The sequence below is a fragment of the Epinephelus lanceolatus genome, chromosome 11, assembly GCF_041903045.1.
Source record: "Epinephelus lanceolatus isolate andai-2023 chromosome 11, ASM4190304v1, whole genome shotgun sequence".
Taxonomy (NCBI): Eukaryota; Metazoa; Chordata; class Actinopteri; order Perciformes; family Serranidae; genus Epinephelus; species Epinephelus lanceolatus.
The window spans coordinates 13,700,365-13,721,093 of NC_135744.1; the positions used below are offsets into that span (position 1 = coordinate 13,700,365).

At 41.3% G+C, this 20,729-nt stretch overlaps 1 protein-coding gene across 10 annotated transcripts in view; it reads right to left on the bottom strand.

The window, feature by feature from the left end:
* Positions 1-20,729, bottom strand: part of ncam1a (neural cell adhesion molecule 1a) — a 412,400-nt gene that overhangs the window by 11,776 nt on the left and 379,895 nt on the right. For 6 of the 10 annotated variants that reach the window (XM_033644608.2, XM_078172290.1, XM_078172292.1 and 3 more), the window contains 3 exons: positions 4,734-4,941; positions 1,705-1,821; positions 416-868 (listed from right to left, as the gene is read on the bottom strand). In XM_033644608.2, coding sequence (XP_033500499.1) covers positions 416-868; positions 1,705-1,821; positions 4,734-4,941 — 778 coding nt within the window. The remainder of the gene's footprint in view (positions 1-415; positions 869-1,704; positions 1,822-4,733; positions 4,942-20,729) is intronic. The other 4 variants (XM_033644659.2, XM_078172300.1, XM_078172294.1 and 1 more) reach the window with 1 other exon arrangement.

The window sequence follows — 20,729 nt, forward strand, 5'->3', positions numbered from 1 at the left end:
ATGTCATCCACGTAAGCCCTAACTGGTGAAAGATGCAACCCGTTCTGCCGTCTCTCCCCACCTACCACCCATTTAGAAGCCCTGATGATTAATTCCATCGCAATAGTAAATGCTAATGGAGAAATTGTACACCCTGCCATGATGCCTATTTCTAGCCTCTGCCAACCTGTTGTGAGACCTGCTGTACTTAGACACAACCTAATATCCTGAAAATATGCTTTCCAACCTAAAAGTTGCCGACTGTTCCTGACAGGTGTAAAACTAGGATCTGGGATCCTCGCCATCTGTCACCTCAACCACTGTGTCTGTATTGAGTGGGATTTTCCTTTAAAAATGGCACACTTGTGGGCTATTGGGATGCCACCAGAGCAGAAATGACGTGAGGTGAGGAATGGGGGTATGGAAGTGTTCATACTCATTTTGGGCTGGTGTGGACGAGTCTGTGCACAGGGCATTGGGTGCCTCCTTGGCCGGGCCGTCTACTTGTAAGTCCTTACTCAGGGTGCTGTCAGGGGCTTTGACTGGGTCACGCTGGCTCTTTGGCCCGTCAGCACTAGCAGAGGGTGGGCTGATTGGCTCTGAGACAGGGGGTGCTGGGTTGGGAACTTTAGGGGTGTCGCTCAGGTCGACCAGGGGCCCAACATCAGATTGGGTGTTAGCATTAAGCAAACTGGACTGGGCAGCAGAACTGTTTTTGGGAGGGGACTTGGCAGGGGCAGCTTTGGTTGGGCTGGAGGCGCTGGTGGTTAGCGTGGTGCTCTCACTAGCAGGACTGCTCTGCGCCGTGCTAAAGCTCTCAGCAACTGAGTTAGTGGCAGTGGAGGGGAGCAAGTTTACCACTGTGGAGGTGGTGTCTGCAGCGGCAGGCCTGTTTGGTGGGGAGGGGCAGGATAAACAAGGGAGGAGAGGGAGGAGTGAGGAGTGGACACACGTAGAGCCACCAGAGAAGTGAAGGACAGAAAGAAAAAGAACAACAAGAGAAATAAAGGGGCAGAGGGAGAGTGCAGGTCAGGGCATAAACAAGGCAGAGTGAGTGCTACTGTGCTGCAGTGAAAAAGTAAAATCTACACAGTCAAAATGTTAGCAACAAAATATTTGTGGAGGGGTGAACAAAAATAATACAACAATAAACAACAGAAAGAATGTGGAAGTTTCAGGATTAGGATGCTAATATGCTTTTAATAATAAAGGAAAAAGCAGGGTTTGTTTTGGTCTAATGGGTCTGAAGGGGTTAAGTGGCTGTGCAGCCCCACTAAGGACTATCTGTGAGAGCTCAACATTGGTGCTGTTTGTTTCTTTATTCAGCTCCAGAGCTATGCAAAAACAACTTTGAAGCTCATATTGCTGTTATGGTTTAGTGGTCATGCATACAGACCTACACTTGCAGACCCGGGGCTTGTTGAATGTTGAGCTGGTATAAATCTGTGACTAATAGTCTTTTACTGTACAGTATAAGCAGTTCAACATGGGTTTCCACACATGTCCACCCAGACAGTGTGCAAAAGGGGCATTAAATCCACGGGATTACACCGTGTCAGCACTACCCTCTGGTGTGAACAGCTGACCTTATGACAGCGCTGTTTCTCAAAATTTGAGCCTGACCAGCATTATATTCCTAATCCACCTCTCTTTCAAGATACCATGCAGATAGGTTTAAGTGTGGGACACCCCTAGACAAGGGAAGTGGTCCTGTTCCATACTCACTCAGGTTCTGTCAAAGGCGTGGTCTCGTTGGGCTCAGTGGGACCACCTCCTTCTTGGTTTGGGGTGTGTTCTTCCTCTGTTCTCACCTCAACAATGGGCTCCTTAGACTCATCTTTCCTGTTGTGAGAAGGTGACACAAACAAACACGGGAAAACCTGCTATAAATAGGCTTTGACTCCTTTCCCATTGCCAGTAGACTAGAGCCATGTACACGGCTCTACAGCAGATGAGCATGCCTTTCTATTTATTTTTTTAGTTGATTTTTTTTTTATTGGTGTGTCATGTTTGACGTCACAGACAGGCCAGAAAACAGGTTAATAAACAGTAGAAAGCAGCATGGAGGCCGGTAAAATGTTAGGGTGGTTACTCTTACTCATTCAGTCTCTTGTTCAAGCTCGGTGAAGACTAATTTGTAACAATGTTGGAGTGCCACTTGGGCATAGATGGACTAAATTTTGTGGTGGCACATCATTGCCAATTGGAGCTGGAGCCAATAAATACCTGTGACTACTGCAGAATCATTCCACCCAAGTGCAAATGCCAATTGTACCCTTTCCCAGTACATACAAAAGCCAGATGTTAGCGGGTGTTTGTGGGTTTTTGTGCAGTGGGAAAGGGGCTTAGACATTAGAGGGAGGCCTGTTGTACAGAAAAGTAATATACCGAGTAAAAAAAAATAAAAGAATAAAACTGGTAATTGCATATCTCCCCAAAATTCAGATGTGTGCCTCTGTGGGAATGTCAATGTGATCATCGCTAAAAGTAGCTAAGGCTAGATAGCTGTTTTTTTTTATGTGGCGGTCTTCAGTTGCCTGTGACCGGTATTTTCCCAGGCTCTGCCTTAAAGAGCAACATTTCATCCACCACATATCCACCCTCAAGCTTCATTACTTCTCTGTAGCTGCAGCTGTCCACAATTAAAATCCAGTTTTGGCTGTCGAGCCGGAGTAGTGCTACAGCCGACGTCTACGGCTGAGGAGGGCTCACTTTTGGTGGGGTGTATTTCCTGGAGCTTCACGTTGTTGTGTTGTCGGTCATAGTAGACAAGGTGTTTCAGACTGGAGCTTTGGGGCGTATTTTTTGCAGTGGAAGGAGTTTTATTACGACTACTCCACTAACTGTCGTGCAGTAGCTGTTAAAATCAGCAGATTCCACAAGGGCATGTCCTACTGTACTAGGCCATGCAGGCAACTTGATGTGTCCCACATACAGTGACCCAGTCTGCCTCTGTAAAACGTCAGTCCTACCCCACTCAGGATCAGTAACAGGAGAGTCTTCTGAAAGGAACATTTGGGTGATCAGCAGCAATGTTTCACAAAATCTGAGGCTAAAACATGTAAAAGCATCCATATAGTCCTTTAAGCCATCAAACACTGTTTCTTATTCTCTCATTCTAACATTTGATCATCCTCCACCTGCAGCCACCTGCAGGCTCTGATTGTAGCTTTCCCCTGGGGGTTTATCTGTTATCATCACTCCGCTCTCTGATTGTGCCGAGCTTTAAAGGGCTTGCTTGCTGGGAGTGACATGTTTAGATCTCAGGTGCCAAATATCAGCTCCGTGCATGTCATCATTCACCCTCAATAAATCTGTTTCATGTGAGCTGTTTAGTTGAAATATATAATTTGTTGTTGTGAAGTTCCCAGCTGGTACAGTGGGAGAATGTTTATTATACTGAATAGAATTTTTGATCAAACAAAGGCAAACATTCAATAAATGAATTGTGACGTGATTAGAAGTTCACAGGGGTAATCTGTAAAACACGGTTCTGAATAATTTACTGTTAATGTTTGCTGGCATGCTGTTTTCAGAAGTAGGATAAGATAAAATGGATTAGATTAGATGAGATATAATTAAATGTCCCCGTAGGGAAATTTGTTCCGGACTCCGTCCTGCAGCTCCACTGAGAGAAATAACTAAGTCCACATATGTCATTTCAATCTGTGAATTTTAACACTTTTCCAGTTGGCAAAAGACGACTTGAGCTGTGATAAAAAGTATATTTACATGTGACATGCATTCACATGCTGCATGTTGATATATGTGGCCAATCAGATGGAGCCTGACTGCACTAGATGCTCAGACATAGATGTGAGGGAGTGACCACGAGCAACCACTCTCTGCTGAGAGTTTAACGTGTGTTTTGGATGTTATTATCATACTGTCCGTGATGTGTTTTTTTTTCTGGTGCTCTGCACAGATCTGACACCTGTCCACCCGTCCACCGGTTCTCATCTTCGGCTCTCTGAAGCTTGGTGCACCGCCATTTCCTAGTGAAGACGGCAGGGCAACATGGAGGTCCCCGGGGAATCACCGGTAGACAATAACCTTGTATTTTAAGATTCACATATTCATTCATGGACTATCCCAGCTGACATTGGGCGAGGGGCGGGGTTCACCCTGGACAGGTTGCCAGACTATCACAGGGCTGACATGTAGAGACAGACAACCATTCACACTCACATTCACACCTACGGACAATTTAGAGTCACCAATTAACCTGCATGTCTTTGGACTGTGGGAGGAAGCCCACGCTTACACAGGGAGAACATGCAAACTCCACACTGAAGGACTCCCCTACCCCCAGGTTCGAAACCCTCACCCCAGGTTGGAACCAGAAACTTTCTTGCACTATGACATCACAGCTTATAGACTTCTCTGGTTTCTGGCTTTGACAGAGAGTAGCTCATGTTCACAAACATTGATTTAACTTTCCTAGGTCATGAAAATAACATATTGAAATGATTAATTTAGGGGGTGTTCCCCTTTAACTTTCTGTATGTTGATTGCTTGCGTGATAGTCATTAATATACTGTTCATCCAAGAATTAATAGTTTAAAAGGAGCTATAATGCTAACAGCCTTTGAAACCACACTGTCTCATTGTGAACAGAGAGTCAGTGATCATGCCCTGTGGGGCCATCAGTTTAATTCTATCAAAACTTTTTTGTAAAAACCTTGATAAGTGCAGCTTAAAACAATAAATCATGAATAACGTGTAATAACCTGGCAAAGGTGATTTCCACTTACGTGAATGCCGCCTTGCCCTCCTCAATGTCCTTGCTCTTAGCACCCGGCCCGGCCTTTCCACAGAAGTTCACAGCAATGCACATGAGGAGTCCACACTTGTTGAGGAAGTAGCAGGTGACGTCCACGCCCACCAACAGCAGGAAGAAGACAACAATGAGGATGCCTACGATGGCGCCGGTGCCCAGGCCTGAGCCCCCGTCCATGGCATCTGCAGGAGCAAGGACAGGGAGAGGGGATACGCAAGCAAAACAGGCAGGAGGAAGAGGGGGAGAAGAGGAGTTAGGAGAGAGGAGAGGGTTTAACATGAGGGAGAGGGGATGGAGAGAAAGTTAGAAAGAGAGAGGGGAGAGAGATGATGAGGAATGCAGTCAAGCTTTTAATACAGCGCTTCAGGTTTCAGTTGTCAAGACCTCAAGTGTGTCGTTCTTTCAGAGGGAATTTAAAGACGAATCACACCAGAGCCACCAGGAAGCTAATATGCTGAAACACAATAAAAGCCTCATCTCCACTTTCATTATAGCTACTTGATATTTACTCTTGAAAATCATCAAGGCCGACACACTTGAGGCGTTCAATTTCACACACAATCACAGAACTTCTAAAGAAGGAAAAAAAACACACACACATCACAATCTAAATCAGTATGTGAGGACAAACTAGATCTGCAAAACATCTAGGGTTCTATATTCATTTCTTTAACAAGAAGTGGCGTACTATATACAAACCAAATATCATATTACAGTATAGCCCTTCAAGGCCATGTTGTTGGTGACAGGAGTTCCATTTCACTTTCACAATCAGTACGTGACATGTTTTGAGATGGTTATGACTTAAAAATTAATATCTCTGATATCAATAATGGGGATAATTAACCAGTCTTTTAAAAAATGAAAATTGTTCAATCCCTGATTCATTGTAGAGAGGACTAACAGGTTGCAAACTCTGACTTCCTGCCACAAAAAAGGTGACGGAAGACTTCGATATTTCTCAACTTTAAGGTTTCTCAGGTTCAGTGATCGAACATTAACGCAGCAGCATATAGTGTAAACACTCAAAATGTCCTCATCCAAAGCCATCACATATCGCCGCTTTGTCAGTGGCCTTTCATGTCTACATACAGTATTACGTGTGAGGCATCCTTCTGCGTCTGCTGTTGAAGTTTCAGGATGCTGCAACCAACGTCAGCAAAAGCATGTGGTTAGGTTTAGAAAAAAACATCATGGTTTGGCTCTACATTCATAGAGGAAGCAAACACTGACCTCCCATATGAAAGTCCCAGGTCTGTTGGACCCATCCACCACCCCAATGCATTTTTGTATGGTGGCGTTTCAAAGTGATGATGTCAGGTGGTATTATTAGCTGACTTGGCCTGATGGCGTATCATACTGCTGTGAAAGGATGCCTTTTTTTTGCCTGTGTCTGACGTGGAAATCAATGACCAAGTGGCAGTATTATCCCGATATGGACTTTCCAGCTTTCTTATATTACATCTTAACTGGCAGCATTTCAAAGTGACGGCATCATATCGATCCACCACAAAATGTGATTTTGGCGTTAGGTGTCTGATGCCAAAATCACTGACAAAGCAGTGGTATCTGATGACTTTGGAATGAGAACGGGTTGAGATACTACGCATCACAATCCACAGATTATACATAACCTTAAGATTTCTTAGCCTTGGATCAAATAACAAAAACCAATGGTCAATCATACAATTTTTAGGAGGCATAATCAGTTTTCACATTCTGCGCTATCTCTATATGCTTCACATTAGGAAAGATGAAGCAAGCATCCTCTTGCAAGCATCAGTTTTCTTACCCTAGATTGTCAGAGGCACACCTCTGGAACAGACATAAATTATAATTAGAGCCTGTTAGCAAAGAATGAATCACAGAATAACAAAACTCAACATAGATTTTTTTTCTTTGAAGGTTAGATAAGAGATGTGGTTCATAGGCCAGCCCTCCACCTCCACTCTTATACATCCTTCAACCAAACGAACAGCTTTCATGGATTTCTCTTAGTACCAATCAATCTTTCTATAAACTTTCTTAGGAAATGTAAAGGTCAAAAAGGGTTATCTGAGCAGCAGTTTATCTCAACAACATGCAAGCTGTCATCACATTTATAATTCCACTTCGAGGGCAAAGTGCAAATGCAGGTTATTTTCTCCCTCAGATTATTCCACATAAACAAATGCACACGCAGTTTATAGACAGGATGGAATAAACAGGATTTGGAGGCCCGAGGCTGCTCGGGCTTTGCAGCTTTGCATTTCAACAACGGCTTTCGTTGCTCTCATCATTTGTTTTGGCATTTGATGAACAAACCTGGACTAATGAATGGTAGCCATGTTTTCATCTCAGCATGCAACCTGCGAGTGCATATTGGCAGAGAGCAATATCAGCTGAGGACTCTTTGAGGAGAACACAGAATGCATGCAATGTTTGGGTGACATCAGTCTGTCACTCAACATACATACATATATATATATATATATATATATATATATATATATATATATGTATAACTATATATATATATTAACTTGTGCTGTCCACTGTTTCCATCAGCACAAGTTCTGCTGTTCAATGATTTAGTCGTGCTACATTGAAAAATCATTATGACAAGAGACTGAACTTCCAAAAAACATTTAAACATGCAGTAAGATTTTCACTTCACAAGGATGAACCACGAGCTACTTACCACAATACTTCAAACAGAAAAAATACATTTGCACCACAATGCTTTCTTACTGACTCACAGTGCATGATGGATGTGCATTGACCCCAAAATAATGAATAACCCTGACACGTTTGGTTGTATACAATCACATCAGGAGAAGTACTATTAGCATGCAGAATCTTATCTTGCAGGCTTGTCTGCACTGAGCATGTCACTTGCATGCTCAGCTCTGACTGAATGGTTATTTTTTCTTTTTGCCACTGTGCCGGTGCACAATCAAGTAGTTTATTTCCCTGGCGTCATTCTTTGATGCATCATTTTTCTAATTCAAGTTCCAGGAACTGATTTAAGTTATATTATCAAGAATTGGGAAGCCATTGACCATGACTGTCCTTATGTTTGAAGTACTTTTACATAGCTGAGTGGGGTGAAAAACAACTCTTTCTGTTTAACGAGGGAACTGGATGTTGTCACCAAATTGTTGCTCCTGTTTGTCAGAGGACATCTGCATAAAGCTGAATCTTTTTCAACTTACCCATATCGTGCTGCTGGGTGCCTTTTGAGCCTTTGAGTAGTGCTGGGCAGTTTGCTTTTCAAAGTGGCCACCTTGATGTTGTCCCATGAAAGAACATGAAGGTGGAACTGGGTACGAAGCCAGCTTTAAAATGTCCCTTCAGACAGTCTTTTCAGAACTCAATGAGACATAACGGCTTTTCACTAAGATTAAAGTCCCTCTTACGTAGGTTAGCGAGGCTCTGCTGAAAGCAGTAAAGATAGTAGCTACAAGTCTCTCTAAACTGTCTGAGGAGAACTGGTGCACTGCAGTGTGTAGACCTTCTGTAAATTTATAGAAACTGATAATAACCATGTCCCTGAAGATGCCGGTAAGGAACAGGAAACAGACTCACTGCAAATATGCATTGTCTTTCTGTACCACTGGACCTACAGTATGGACTAATTCTATAATGGCTTCACCATAGCCTGCAGCGTGGTGTAAAGACTGAGTAAAAAATAAATGAAAAAGTCATTAGCACTGTTAAAAAACCTAAAAGTGGTGTATCTTGAAATGCTGTGCCCATTTTGTTGTTTAATGTAGATAATGTATTGTCACATCAATATATTCCCTGCAGCTACAGCAGACTTTGATCCAAACCATCAACCATAAACATCAGGATTTATGTGCAAAGGTGCCCTTTACACGACTGATTGATCACATAAGGACAAATTCATCAGAGAAGAGAAAGAGAAATCAATTTCTGCCTCCATGGAGTAGACTGCAATGTAGCAAGTGACTTGTTACCCTTTTGTACAACCAATGGTAGAGTAATCATGCTAAAAGACTTACAGTGAATTCAATTTTCCAAGTTGTAGTATTTTTTAAAAATCCTGAACTCTGAACAAACACACACTCTCACCGATGCTTGACTGTTAACGCTCGACTGATCCATCTTAAGTTTAAAGTGTGAGCTGACATTTCACTTCATCACGTTTTTTCTCGTAATACTTGTTCAGGATTGAAGCAGCCTGTAGTGACAAACATGTCCAGACTTCCAGTATTTACATCCAGCAATTACTTTTTCATCGGTCCAGTTTATGTGATACATTTATCATTTCCATGTAAACTTTCCAGACTTTATGAGGTGACAAGCACTGCCTGAACGCACCATTGAACAAGTAACTGGCACGAATTAGGGCGAATGATGGCCACACTTCTCTGGGCATTTGAAGTGGGACAGATGTGTTGACACATATTCAGTTTCAAAATACAGACTTCAAAATAGGGCTGCACAAGATGCAAAATACCCCCCCAAAAAACAGACTAGAATTACTGGCTTGCAGTTGTTTGCCTTCACGCACCAGTCAAGGTGCAGTTATAGTTTACATCCATGTCTCTGAAAACACTGGTCCATCATACACATCTTCCCCGTGGCAGCACAGATCTATACAATCAGTGCAGTTTAAGATGGACACCCAGGATTAGAGTCACCAATTCAGTATCTTACCAAGTGTCTCCCCTTCTGTTCCTGAGATATAGCATTGAGTAATGGCCAGAAAAGTGTTTTTGCAGAACATTATGATGTCAGAGGGACGCTGACCTTTGAGCTTTTGGATATATAATGTCATCACCTCATTAATTTATCCTATTAGACATCTGTGTGAAATTTTGTTGCAATTAGTGTCTGAATTCTTTCGGTTTTGGACCTTTGACCTTCGACCAACAAACTCCAAGCAGTTCATGGTTAAGTCGGAGGAGTTTGTGCCAAATTTGAGGAAATTCCCTGAAGGCATTCTTGAGATATCACATTCATGAAAATGAGATGGATAAAAGGTCACAGTGACCCTGACCCTTGACTACCAAAATCTAATCAGTTTATTCTTGAGTCTAAGTCAACCTTTGTGCCACATTTGCATAAAACAGTGATGATGATGATGATGATGATTTTGCTGAGGTCTGTACCACATCTTGAATATGATTTGTAGGCTAAGGCATGTCTGCAGCACCACAATGTTTAATTCATAGCAATATGTTGTGACACATTTTACATACATGTTTTCTGATACATTTTATATCATAAGTTGCAGCTCCTAAGATTTGGATATTACACTTTGCCACGTTGTGATTTCGATAATATTTTGATTTACTGTGCAGCCCTAGCGGAAATGGACATCATTAAGGATCCTGGAGATGTCTGGCTTTCAATGGCGAATGATTTGCACTCATGTACTTGATAAACCTTGCAGACAGCCATGTTGCAAAGCCATAGCCACATGAAAAATTTAAATTATTTTCAACGCCTTTCAAACATATTATGTTTGTGTTAACTTCACCTGTATGACAGGTAGGTTTTCCAGTGGAAGCCCCATGGTCAATCTAGACATTTCATTTAAATTCACTGTCTTTCTCCTTGGCTACACTGTAGCATTCAATCCTTAATTTTCTCTGATGGCTGTGATCAAAATAGCAGGAGCGTGCCACGGCTCTGTGTACTTATAGGTGACTTCAGTGTTGCAGACAACACTTGTTTTTCCTCTGCCAATTGCTTCATTTGCATTTTAACAGGCACAATAAATCATATGGCATGTATTCAGTGCCGAGGGGGGTTTTCTCACCGAGTGCTCTCGCTGATGGAGAAAGCACAAATCTTTGTGTCAGGATGGACTACACAAACATTTCTCTTTACAGGCTTGTCAGGTACAGTACTGAGCCAGTTCCCCAGCAGACTGCTGATAACAGACTGCATGTGATAAGCCCCAATTTCACTGAAAACCACACATTCCTGAGAAATCAATAACTGGTCACTGTCCAGCACAGACAATCTGCCAAACTTGTGTGCCAGTACATTGACAAAAAAGCTTTATATCGACAGTTAATTTACATATCATTATAGCAGCAGGAGATGCATTCAAAGACTGGCTACTGATTGGGAAGCATAATTCAAACAGAATGCATATAGACTTTTAGATTTAACCTCTCAAACTCTGCAAGACACCATTGTGTCTCTTTCTTTACAAAATCACATTGTAAAACATGTTGAAATACAAAGAAATGTATTTCAATACAGCTAATTGTAAAGATAATATGTCAGGGGTATAAATTTATGTCTACAATATTTACAGGTGATAGATTGCTGCAGCCTACATAACTCTAATTACACTACACTAGTCAAATGACACTATTCAGTAGACTATAGCATCAGAAGTAAAGACATCCTGTGTGTTAGCAGGACTCATCCTGGCACCACAGCCAAACCAAGCTTATTTCACAAGAGGGACCACATGCTGAAACATCAACAGATCATTATCTATGCTCTGAAGTGCAGTGAGGATCATATAGATGTGTACATTGCAGAGGCACATCATATTGTAGAAAAGCAAACATCATGTTCAAACATCGAAAGACAAAGGAACGTTGTTTTGAGGGACAATATGTTCCCCAACAGAGAGAACAAGACGGTCTGGCCGAGGTGTTAAACAGGCCATATATGTGTCACTGAACAGAGGAGGGGGACTGTAACACCATCCATCTACTGCTATGACATCACTGCCTCTGCATTTTAGCCAAACATCCAGCAGCCCTGCCGAGCCAGTCAAGGCATCACCTCCAACATATTCTCACTCCCAACTCGTCACATATCGCTGCTTGTTCAGTCGACTTTTGATGTCTACATATGATGTGTTAGGCATCCTGGGTGTCTTCCAAGTACACTTCCATTTTCACAGGAAATGTACAATTTTTGCTTGTTAGATGTATACAGTCTTTTTCAAAATAAAATTACAACGTTGGTAAAAAACCACCTATTTACATTTGTTTCCTTGTGTAACAAAAACAGCTGATTAGGTTTAGGCAACAAACATATGTGGTTAGATTTAGGCAACAAAGATACGTGGTTAGGTTTAGGAAACAAACGCACATAGTTAAGTTTAAGCAACAAACACGTGGTTAGGATTAGGCAACAAATACGCGTGGTTAGGTTTAGGCAACAAATGCGCGTGGTTAGTTTAAGGCAACAAATGCACATGTTAGCTTTAGGCAACAAACGCACGTGGTTAGGTTTAGGCAACAAATACGCGTGGTTAGGTCTAGGCAACAAATGCACATGTTAGGTGAAGGCAACAACAGCACGTGGTTAGGTTTAGGCAACACATACGCGTGGTTAGTTTAAGGCAACAAATGCACATGTTAGCTTTAGGCAACAAACGCACATGGTTAGGTTTAGGCAACAAATACGCATGGTTAGGTTTAGGCAACAAATGCACATATTAGCTTTAGGCAACAAACGCACGTGGTTAGGTTTAGGCAACAAATACGCGTGGTTAGGTTTAGGCAACAAATGCACATGTTAGCTTTAGGCAACAAACGCACATGGTTAGGTCTAGACAACAAATACGCGTGGTTAGGTTTAGGCAACAACATCACATGGTTAGGTTTAGGCAACAAACGCACTTGGTTACAATAAGGTAACAAATGCACATGTTAGGTTTAGGCAAGAAACGCATGTGGTTAGGTTTAGGCAACAAACGCACATGGTTAGGATAAGGCAACAAATGCACATGTTAGGTTTAGGCAACAAATACATGTGGTTAGGTTTAGGCAACAAACACACATGGTTAGTATAAGGCAACAAATGCACATGTTAGGTTTAGGCAACAAAAGCACGCGGTTAGGTTAAGGCAACAAATGCACATGGTTAGGTTTAGGCAACAAATGCAAGTGATTAGGATTAGGCAACAAACGCACATGGTTAGGTTAAGGCAACAAATCCACGTGGTTAGGTTTAGGCAACAAATATGCGTGGTTAGGTCTAGGCAACAAATGCACATGTTAGGTGAAGGAAACAACAGCACGTGGTTAGCTTTAGGCAACAAATACGCGTGGTTAGTTTAAGGCAACAAATGCACATGTTAGCTTTAGGCAACAAACGCACACGGTTAGGTTTAGGCAACAAATACGCATGGTTAGGTTTAGGCAACAAATACGCGTGGTTAGGTCTAGGCAACAAATGCACGTTAGGTGTAGGCAACAACAGCACGTGGTTAGTTTAAGGCAACAAATGCACATGTATACTTTAGGCAACAAACGCACATGGTTAGGTTTAGGCAACAAATACGCATGGTTGGGTTTAGGCAACAAATGCACATGTTAGCTTTAGGCAACAAACGCACGTGGTTAGGTTTAGGCAACAAATACGCGTGGTTAGGTTTAGGCAACAAATGCACATGTTAGCTTTAGGCAACAAACGCACATGGTTAGGTCTAGACAACAAATACACGTGGTTAGATTTAGGCAACAACATCACATGGTTAGGTTTAGGCAACAAACGCACATGGTTACGATAAGGTAACAAATGCACATGGTTAGGTCTAGGCAACAAATACACGTGGTTAGGTTTAGGCAAGAAACGCATGTGGTTAGGTTTAGGCAACAAACGCACATGGTTAGGATAAGGCAACAAATGCACATGTTAGGTTTAGGCAACAAATACATGTGGTTAGGTTTAGGCAACAAACGCACATGGTTAGTATAAGGCAACAAACGCACATGGTTAGGTTAAGGCAACAAATCCACATGGTTAGGTTTGGGCAACAAATGCTAGTGATTAGGATTAGGCAACAAACGCACATTGTTAGGTTAAGGCAACAAAAGCATGTGGTTAGCTTTAGGCAACATACACACATGGTTAGGTTTAGAGAACACACAGACGTTTTTAGGTTTAGCCAACAAAAGCACGCGGTTAGGTTAAGGCAACAAATCCACATGGTTAGGTTTAGGTAACAAATCCACATGGTTAGGTTTGGGCAACAAATGCAAGTCATTAGGATTAGGCAACAAACACACATGGTTAAGTTAAGGCAACACACGGACGTTTTTAGGTTTAGCCAACAAAAGCATGCAGTTAGGTTAAGGCAACAAATGCACATGGTTAGGTTTGTAAAAAAAACAAAACAAAACAAAACAAAAAAACCCATCATGGATTGGCTCAACATTCATACAGGAAATAAACACCAGGCTCCTGGATGAAAGTCTGGTGTTTGTTGGATCCATCCACCCCTCCCGCCTGCCCTATAGAGACTTTCCGGCTCCTTAAATTCCGTTGTTGTCCGGCGGTGTTTTAAACGGATGGCGTCTGACGGTGTATCATACTGCCATGAAAGAACAGCTTTTCTCAACAAGGTCTGAAGTGGAAATCAATGACGACTTCGGAGTGGGAACGGATTTTCACCTCAGTTACGGCCACCACAGTCAAAAGGTGCTTTACCATTACAACTTCTGAACCAGTGCACTCATGCTGGGACTTAATTCTATATTACCCTATTAGTACAAACAATGCACTATGTACTAGCAGTCACAATCATCATGTCCTTGAGGTTACTGTTCAAGAAATCAACATGCTTTGGAACAGCATGACATGATGGACTATGTGCACTGACAGACATTAATTAAACCATGAATTTCTTTGGTGTTCTTAGATCACTCCTGAGCTGTCTCATCCTGAAACTGTTTTAATTATGTGTAGCTGCGAGTAGCCTCCTCATTTCCTTCCTGCATGACATTACGGAAAGTAGTGTACATCAACAGCACACTTAAAAAACAAGCATTATTTAGTATGCATACTGACTTCTTTGAGTATACTTCATTTGTCAAATTTCCGGTTTGAACACACCACATACTCAAAAATCTGCTTAGACTAAGTGTGTCTTATAGAATTGGGACACACTCTTAATCTTTGATGACTCTCACATGACTCTCACATATGACCTTAAGAACTCTCATGGTGTGAGCAACACTGACAGAACTCCCCAGAGTCACTAATGAAGTAGGGAAGACGTCTTCAACTAGCGCCACAATCCAGTGAATAGTTTCATTTCAACCTGATGAATGAGCAAAATCTACAGACAACAAAAACATGATGACTTGAATCTGAATATTTCACTCAGTGAAATATGCACAGATGCAACTACTACAGAGTTTGTACACTGGAGATTGAAAATGCAGATTAAAGAAGAGGGGAAAATACTGTTTTCTCAGTTTGGAAAATATTAGAAGGCAATCAAGAGCTTTAAGGGGTCCAATATAATTCAAAATTGATAGTAAGAATTGTAAATAGACCCATACATGTTAATACTGTATGCTGTATTTCATATTCTAGTTGGTTTAAATCTTTAAATTTGTCCCAACTATTAATTTCATGGCCTTTACTATGACTATTAATTTACTGTGTCCCTTCTGATCTTTGGTTCTCTTTTTCCATCTGCTACTGTTCTTTCTTTGAGCAGTGCATTGACCTTATTTGGCTCGATAAAGTTTCTTCAATAACTCCCATGTTTGTATCCTCCATCAGAGCTCTGCCACAGTGTGGCACTGCACCGCCATTAAAATAACATGAGCTTCAGATTCTGTTTTCTTTTTGGGCACAAGGAAGCAGAGTGATGCTGACAACTGACTCCCTCTCTGACTGATTAAGATCTCTGGAAACTCTTCATGCAGGAGGGAGTGTGTGTGGCTGGATGGGATTTAAAGCATTTAAATCAAGTTTTCAGCTGCGAGTGAGGCAACAGGCACCACAAACTGATGTGTATATTGGTGTGAAAAACGTGAATTGCTGACTCATTTTCATGCAGTAGAGAACAAAGGGAGGAAGCATTGGGAAAAGTTTGTCTTTCTAATATATCTAATTTAATACAGAGTGACACAATGTCGTTAAAAAGATGATTATAGGCTATCTGACCGTTTGTTTCTGCTGTAAACAAATTGCTTCAGTCAGAATTAGATTTTGGAATTTCCATCTTATCACAAAACATAAACAACATGTAGTCTTCTGTAATAAAAAGCTAAGTTGTGGAAAATGACAAGAAGATAAAAGACAAGAGAAACAGTGGAGAAATGTTACTGAATAAATATCACCCGTCGCTTCATTTCATATACAAATCTGTTGATTTGATTTTAACTTCTATGCATATAAACACCTCATTAACCACAACAAGATAACAAACTGAGAAAATGGTTTAGGCTATGCAAAGAGACTGTATCTCAAATTCCTGAACAATAGCAGCAGCTCTTGCTGTAGTCTGTATGCAGTGGGTGACTGCACCATTTGCTTCAGGGAAGGGAAATATTCTGTTGATATGCAATGCAAGTAAGTCTGATGCACACACTTAGATGGAGATCCTGATTAGCAGAAATGAAAATCACTCAGCACTGATCAGCGCTATCATTACTCAGTAGGCACTGATGAACAACAGGAGGGACCAACAAGTGACAAAGAACACCTCATGGGTGTCGTAAGCTCTTATTATCCTTGTGACAGAACTTAGTTGAGATTAAACAGCAGTGTCAGGGATAAAAAAAAAATGAAGGAATACAAGTCTCATTTTATATCCCAACCTAGGAAGGAAGGCAAGAAAACCATTTCTCAGAGAACTGCCCAGAGGAAACCTCCAAGAGGAAAAAAAAAGATGCCTATATAATTCTTCATCTGTCTTCTCATTCCTGTGTGGGGAATCAGGGCTTTACCACATATCAATGTTATTCTCCTCCAGGCATATAAAGTTGAAGCAAGCAAGCAAATTGTATGGTGCTTCCTCATTCTAAGTTGACAGAGTCGGCCTCTTGAGCTACATTCACCTTAGCATCCTCTCCAAAGCCCCCTTCAAAGGTTACAAATCAGATGGAAAAACCTTTGACATTTGCTTCTTTGAAAACAAAGTGCTCTTTTCTACAGGCTGCTTCAAATGGAAGTCGAGTATATGGTATGCCTGATGCACTTAAAGCCCATGGGGATATATTTGATAGGCAATTAACCACAAAAAAATCTCTTTTTGGAAGATAGTGAATGATTTGATATTTTCTGTTTTATAACCACCATGCTTAAGTAAAAGAAAAGAGCAGGTGGCAAAATGTCCCATCATTTGGAGTAACTCATGATTTTGAGCAACTTTACTTGTGAAAGACTAGAATTAACGCCTTGTGGTTGTACGCCTCCACATACCAGTCGAGTTTCTCTTATAGTTTACGTCCATGTCTGTGAAAATATGGCTGCTTCACACACATCTTCCCCCCGGGAGCACAGAAGATCTATACAATCAGCACAGTTACAAGATGGGCACCCCAGATTAGTGTCACCAGTTCAGTAACTGACCAAATGTCTCCCCTTTTGATGTAGAGTAATGGCCAGAGAAGTGTTTTTACCTTTTACCTTTTGAATATAAAATGACATAATCATTTTATCCTGTCAGACAATTGTGGGAAGTTTTGTCCTAATTACTGTAAGGATTCTTGAGTCATGGCCAAAACATTTTTTGTAAGGTCATAGTGACCTTGACCTTCGACCTTCAACCATAAAATTCTAATCAATTCATCACTGAGTCCAAGTAAACATTTGTGCCAAATTTGAAGAAATTCCCTCCAGGTGTTCTCAAGATATCGTGTTCACAAGAATGAGACAAACAAGGTCACAGTGACTTTGACCTTTGACCACCAAAATCTAGTTAGTTCATTGCTGAGTCCAAGGGGATATTTGTGCCAAACTTGGAGAAATTCCCTAAAGGTGATCTTGAGATATGGTGTTTACAAAAATGAGACCGATGCAAGTTCATAGTGACCTTGACCTTTGACCCCCCCAAATCAGTTTATCGATGAGTCTAAGTGAGCATTTGTGCAAAATCTGAAGAGACTCCCTCACAGTGTTCTTGAGATATCATCTTCACAAGAATGAGATGGATTAAGTCACAGTTACCTTGACCTTTGATCTATGGCTACCAAAATCTAATCACTTAATTGTTGAGTCGAAATGGGTGTTTGTGCCTAATTGGAAACATTCCCTCAAGGTCTTCTTGAGATGTCATGCTCGTGAGAATGGTAAGGACAGATGGACAACCCAAAAACATGATACCTCGACCCATAGCTAACGCCGGCATGGAGGCATAAAAAGTCCTGAAGGGTTTTTTTATTGGTCACCATGACGCAGGCTCTCCAAAGTTTTCATTACCAAGACAGACAAAACAATCACCATTCACATCTATCTGATTACTGAAAATGTATCAATGCTTTATTAATTCTCTCACATTGAACTGTTGTTGATCATGGCTGTAGGTGATTCTAGTCTCTTCATGTATGCATTGCATGAGTCGTAGAGCAGAGTGTGGAACAAATGTCTGAACAAATGGAAACTGTATAGATGGCTTTGAGTAACCTACACTCCGGTGGCCATTTTTCAGATCTGTAGCTCTTGGCCACCCACCTTAAAGAAGAGCTTTAAAAATTCCAAAATTTATTGCTCTACTACCTCAATAAAAAGACTGCTGTCCCAAGAAAAACAACAGAATCAGTCGTTTGATCAAATGCCTAAAACGACACGTGTTTATTTTAAACAGTAGCAAAAGCGGAATTAGCAAACCACAAAACAAAAGGGGGACATCAGGGTGGGTGCACTGTGGGGGTCAAAAAAACGTGATATAAACTGAGAAGAATGCCATAAGCTTCGCATTTCCTACACTCACTGTCGGATCCTGTCAGCCATGACTGCAATCTTTCCCTAACCATAACTAAGTTTTTGTTTTTTTACCTACGATGACGACGGTTTCCTAACCTTAAAGAAGTCGTTTATTAAAGTCACAATCTCTCATTTTTGTGCCTAAATTTAAAAACACCCCAAACATTGCTGTAACGGATCAGTAAATGCCAATAAATCAGTCCCTCCAGGATTTCACAGGCTGTTTTGGGGATTGTTGTGGCCTGATATGTCTGATCTCATGGTAACTTTTCGGAAAAATTTCAGTGCATGTTGTTTAGTTATATTTAGGATCCCGATTTGCATTTTTTCCTGTTGTGATGTTTATAGGGGTTGTCTGCAATAAAATGGGGGTTACAAATGAAAATTGCAATTCAATGTTTCCTACAGAATTAGAATTGATTGATAGACTGACGCCCTGAAGGACCGTCTCCATGAACTGCTCCCCGTCTTCTCTCTCTGACTGGTTAGCACAAGTAAGCATAGCACAGCTTGATCTCATCCCCACTTTTCATGCTTTGCCATGTGGGCTGAAGCCCTTGAGCAATGGTTAACACCCAACACCGAAACGGCTTGACTCTGTCATTGAACCTTTTAAGTTCCATTGGGTAACGTTAGCCGTGTGATGCTAACAATTAGCCCTGTCACTGTGTGGGACTCAGGCACAGAGCTCCAGTCCTGCTCTGGGGCTGAGTGTACCAACACGCTACCTGTTTTCAAAAGTCAACTTTGCGGTCAAGTTGTGGTGACCAGACAAAATTGCAAGGTCGCGCAGAATTTACAGGGATTGTCTGAATGTGCATTAATTGCCGTCATAGCAACATCCTGGAGGGACTGATAAAACCTTTGTGTCACAGTAGATTTTAACAAGGGTGGAGCCAGATGCTGTAGCCAATCGTGGCTCAGCCCAAACTTAGGGGGGGTCCGGGAGCATGGTTCCCCTGGGAAAATTCTCTCCTAGGGGGAGGCTTTATGCATTATTTTTAAAGCCATTTGCGATAATAGAATGTTTAAAAGTCTGTACATCATTTGGGAAAAACATGATAGTTGCCAAGAAAAGAAATGATCCTGTAGAGCCGACATCCTGTTTAGTATCAAATTGTTCTTCATCTGTCGTCATCATTCTGAAACCGTAACACAACAAATGTTGAAAATGACTAATTTTCACTCCCGCCACCTAAATAGAGGCAAAATTTGTTTGATGTTACCATTTTTATGTTTCATAACACAGGTAGGGTAGGAATTGGGCATATACAGCAATACCAATAATGGGACCTATTTTTTGTTCCACTATGCTGGAGTAAACTTCACAGAATTAAGGCTTAGCTGACAAACCTGCTTCATTTGAATCCATGTCGCAATAACCTTGGCTACTCTATTTGCAAATCAAGGATCCCCAACGGGGATGCCAAAGTAAACTTGGTCTACAATACTCCCTTTCCACCAAAATTAGTTTGTTTAACGTTAGAAAACCCGCTAAAGATAGACTCCCTTCCTATTGCCAGTAGGCCAAGGCTGTTTACAGAGCTCTGCAGCAGATGAGTATGCCTTTCTGTGTGTGGGGTTTTTATTTTCGTGGGTCATGTTTGACGTCACAGGCAGGCTGGAGAACAGGTTAGTAAACAGTAGAAAGCAGCATGGAGGCCAGTGAAAATGTTACGCTGGTTACTTTTATATATCTCTTACTTATTCAGTCTCTATTTCAAACTCGGTGCAGATTAATTTGGAACAGTTTGAGTGCTGCTTGGGCGGAGACGGACGCTGTTTTGTGGTGGTGCGTCATTGCATCATGCCAGTAATTGGGCTAAACTAATGCGTTCACCCAGGTGGTGTGTTTCCATCAATGGTAATTAAAACCAGAGCCAATAAATACCTGTGACTACTGCATAGTCACATGACCCAGGTGTGAATGCCGATTGTAACCTTTCCCATAACATTAAAAAGCCAGATGTTAGCGTGTTTTTTGTGCAATGGAAAAGTAAGTATTCTGATTTGAACATGAGGCTAACAGAAGAGAGTAGCAAAGAACTGGGGCTTAGAAAGACTGTTACAAACAACAACTTTTGTCATTTAGTTCTGACGACTTGGTACAATAGCATTTATAGTAATTATATTTCTCTGTTGTGTTACGCTGGATACATTAATTACATGCTCAGATCATGTTAGCTTGTTAGCTCATGTTGCTGCTGCACATGTGACTTTGTTCTAATGCTTGTAGTACATAGCTAAAAAGCAAAAAGCTAAAAAAAAAAATCTCTTAATGTTTTAAAATAGAGCTCATACTGCCATGGATGAGAAGACT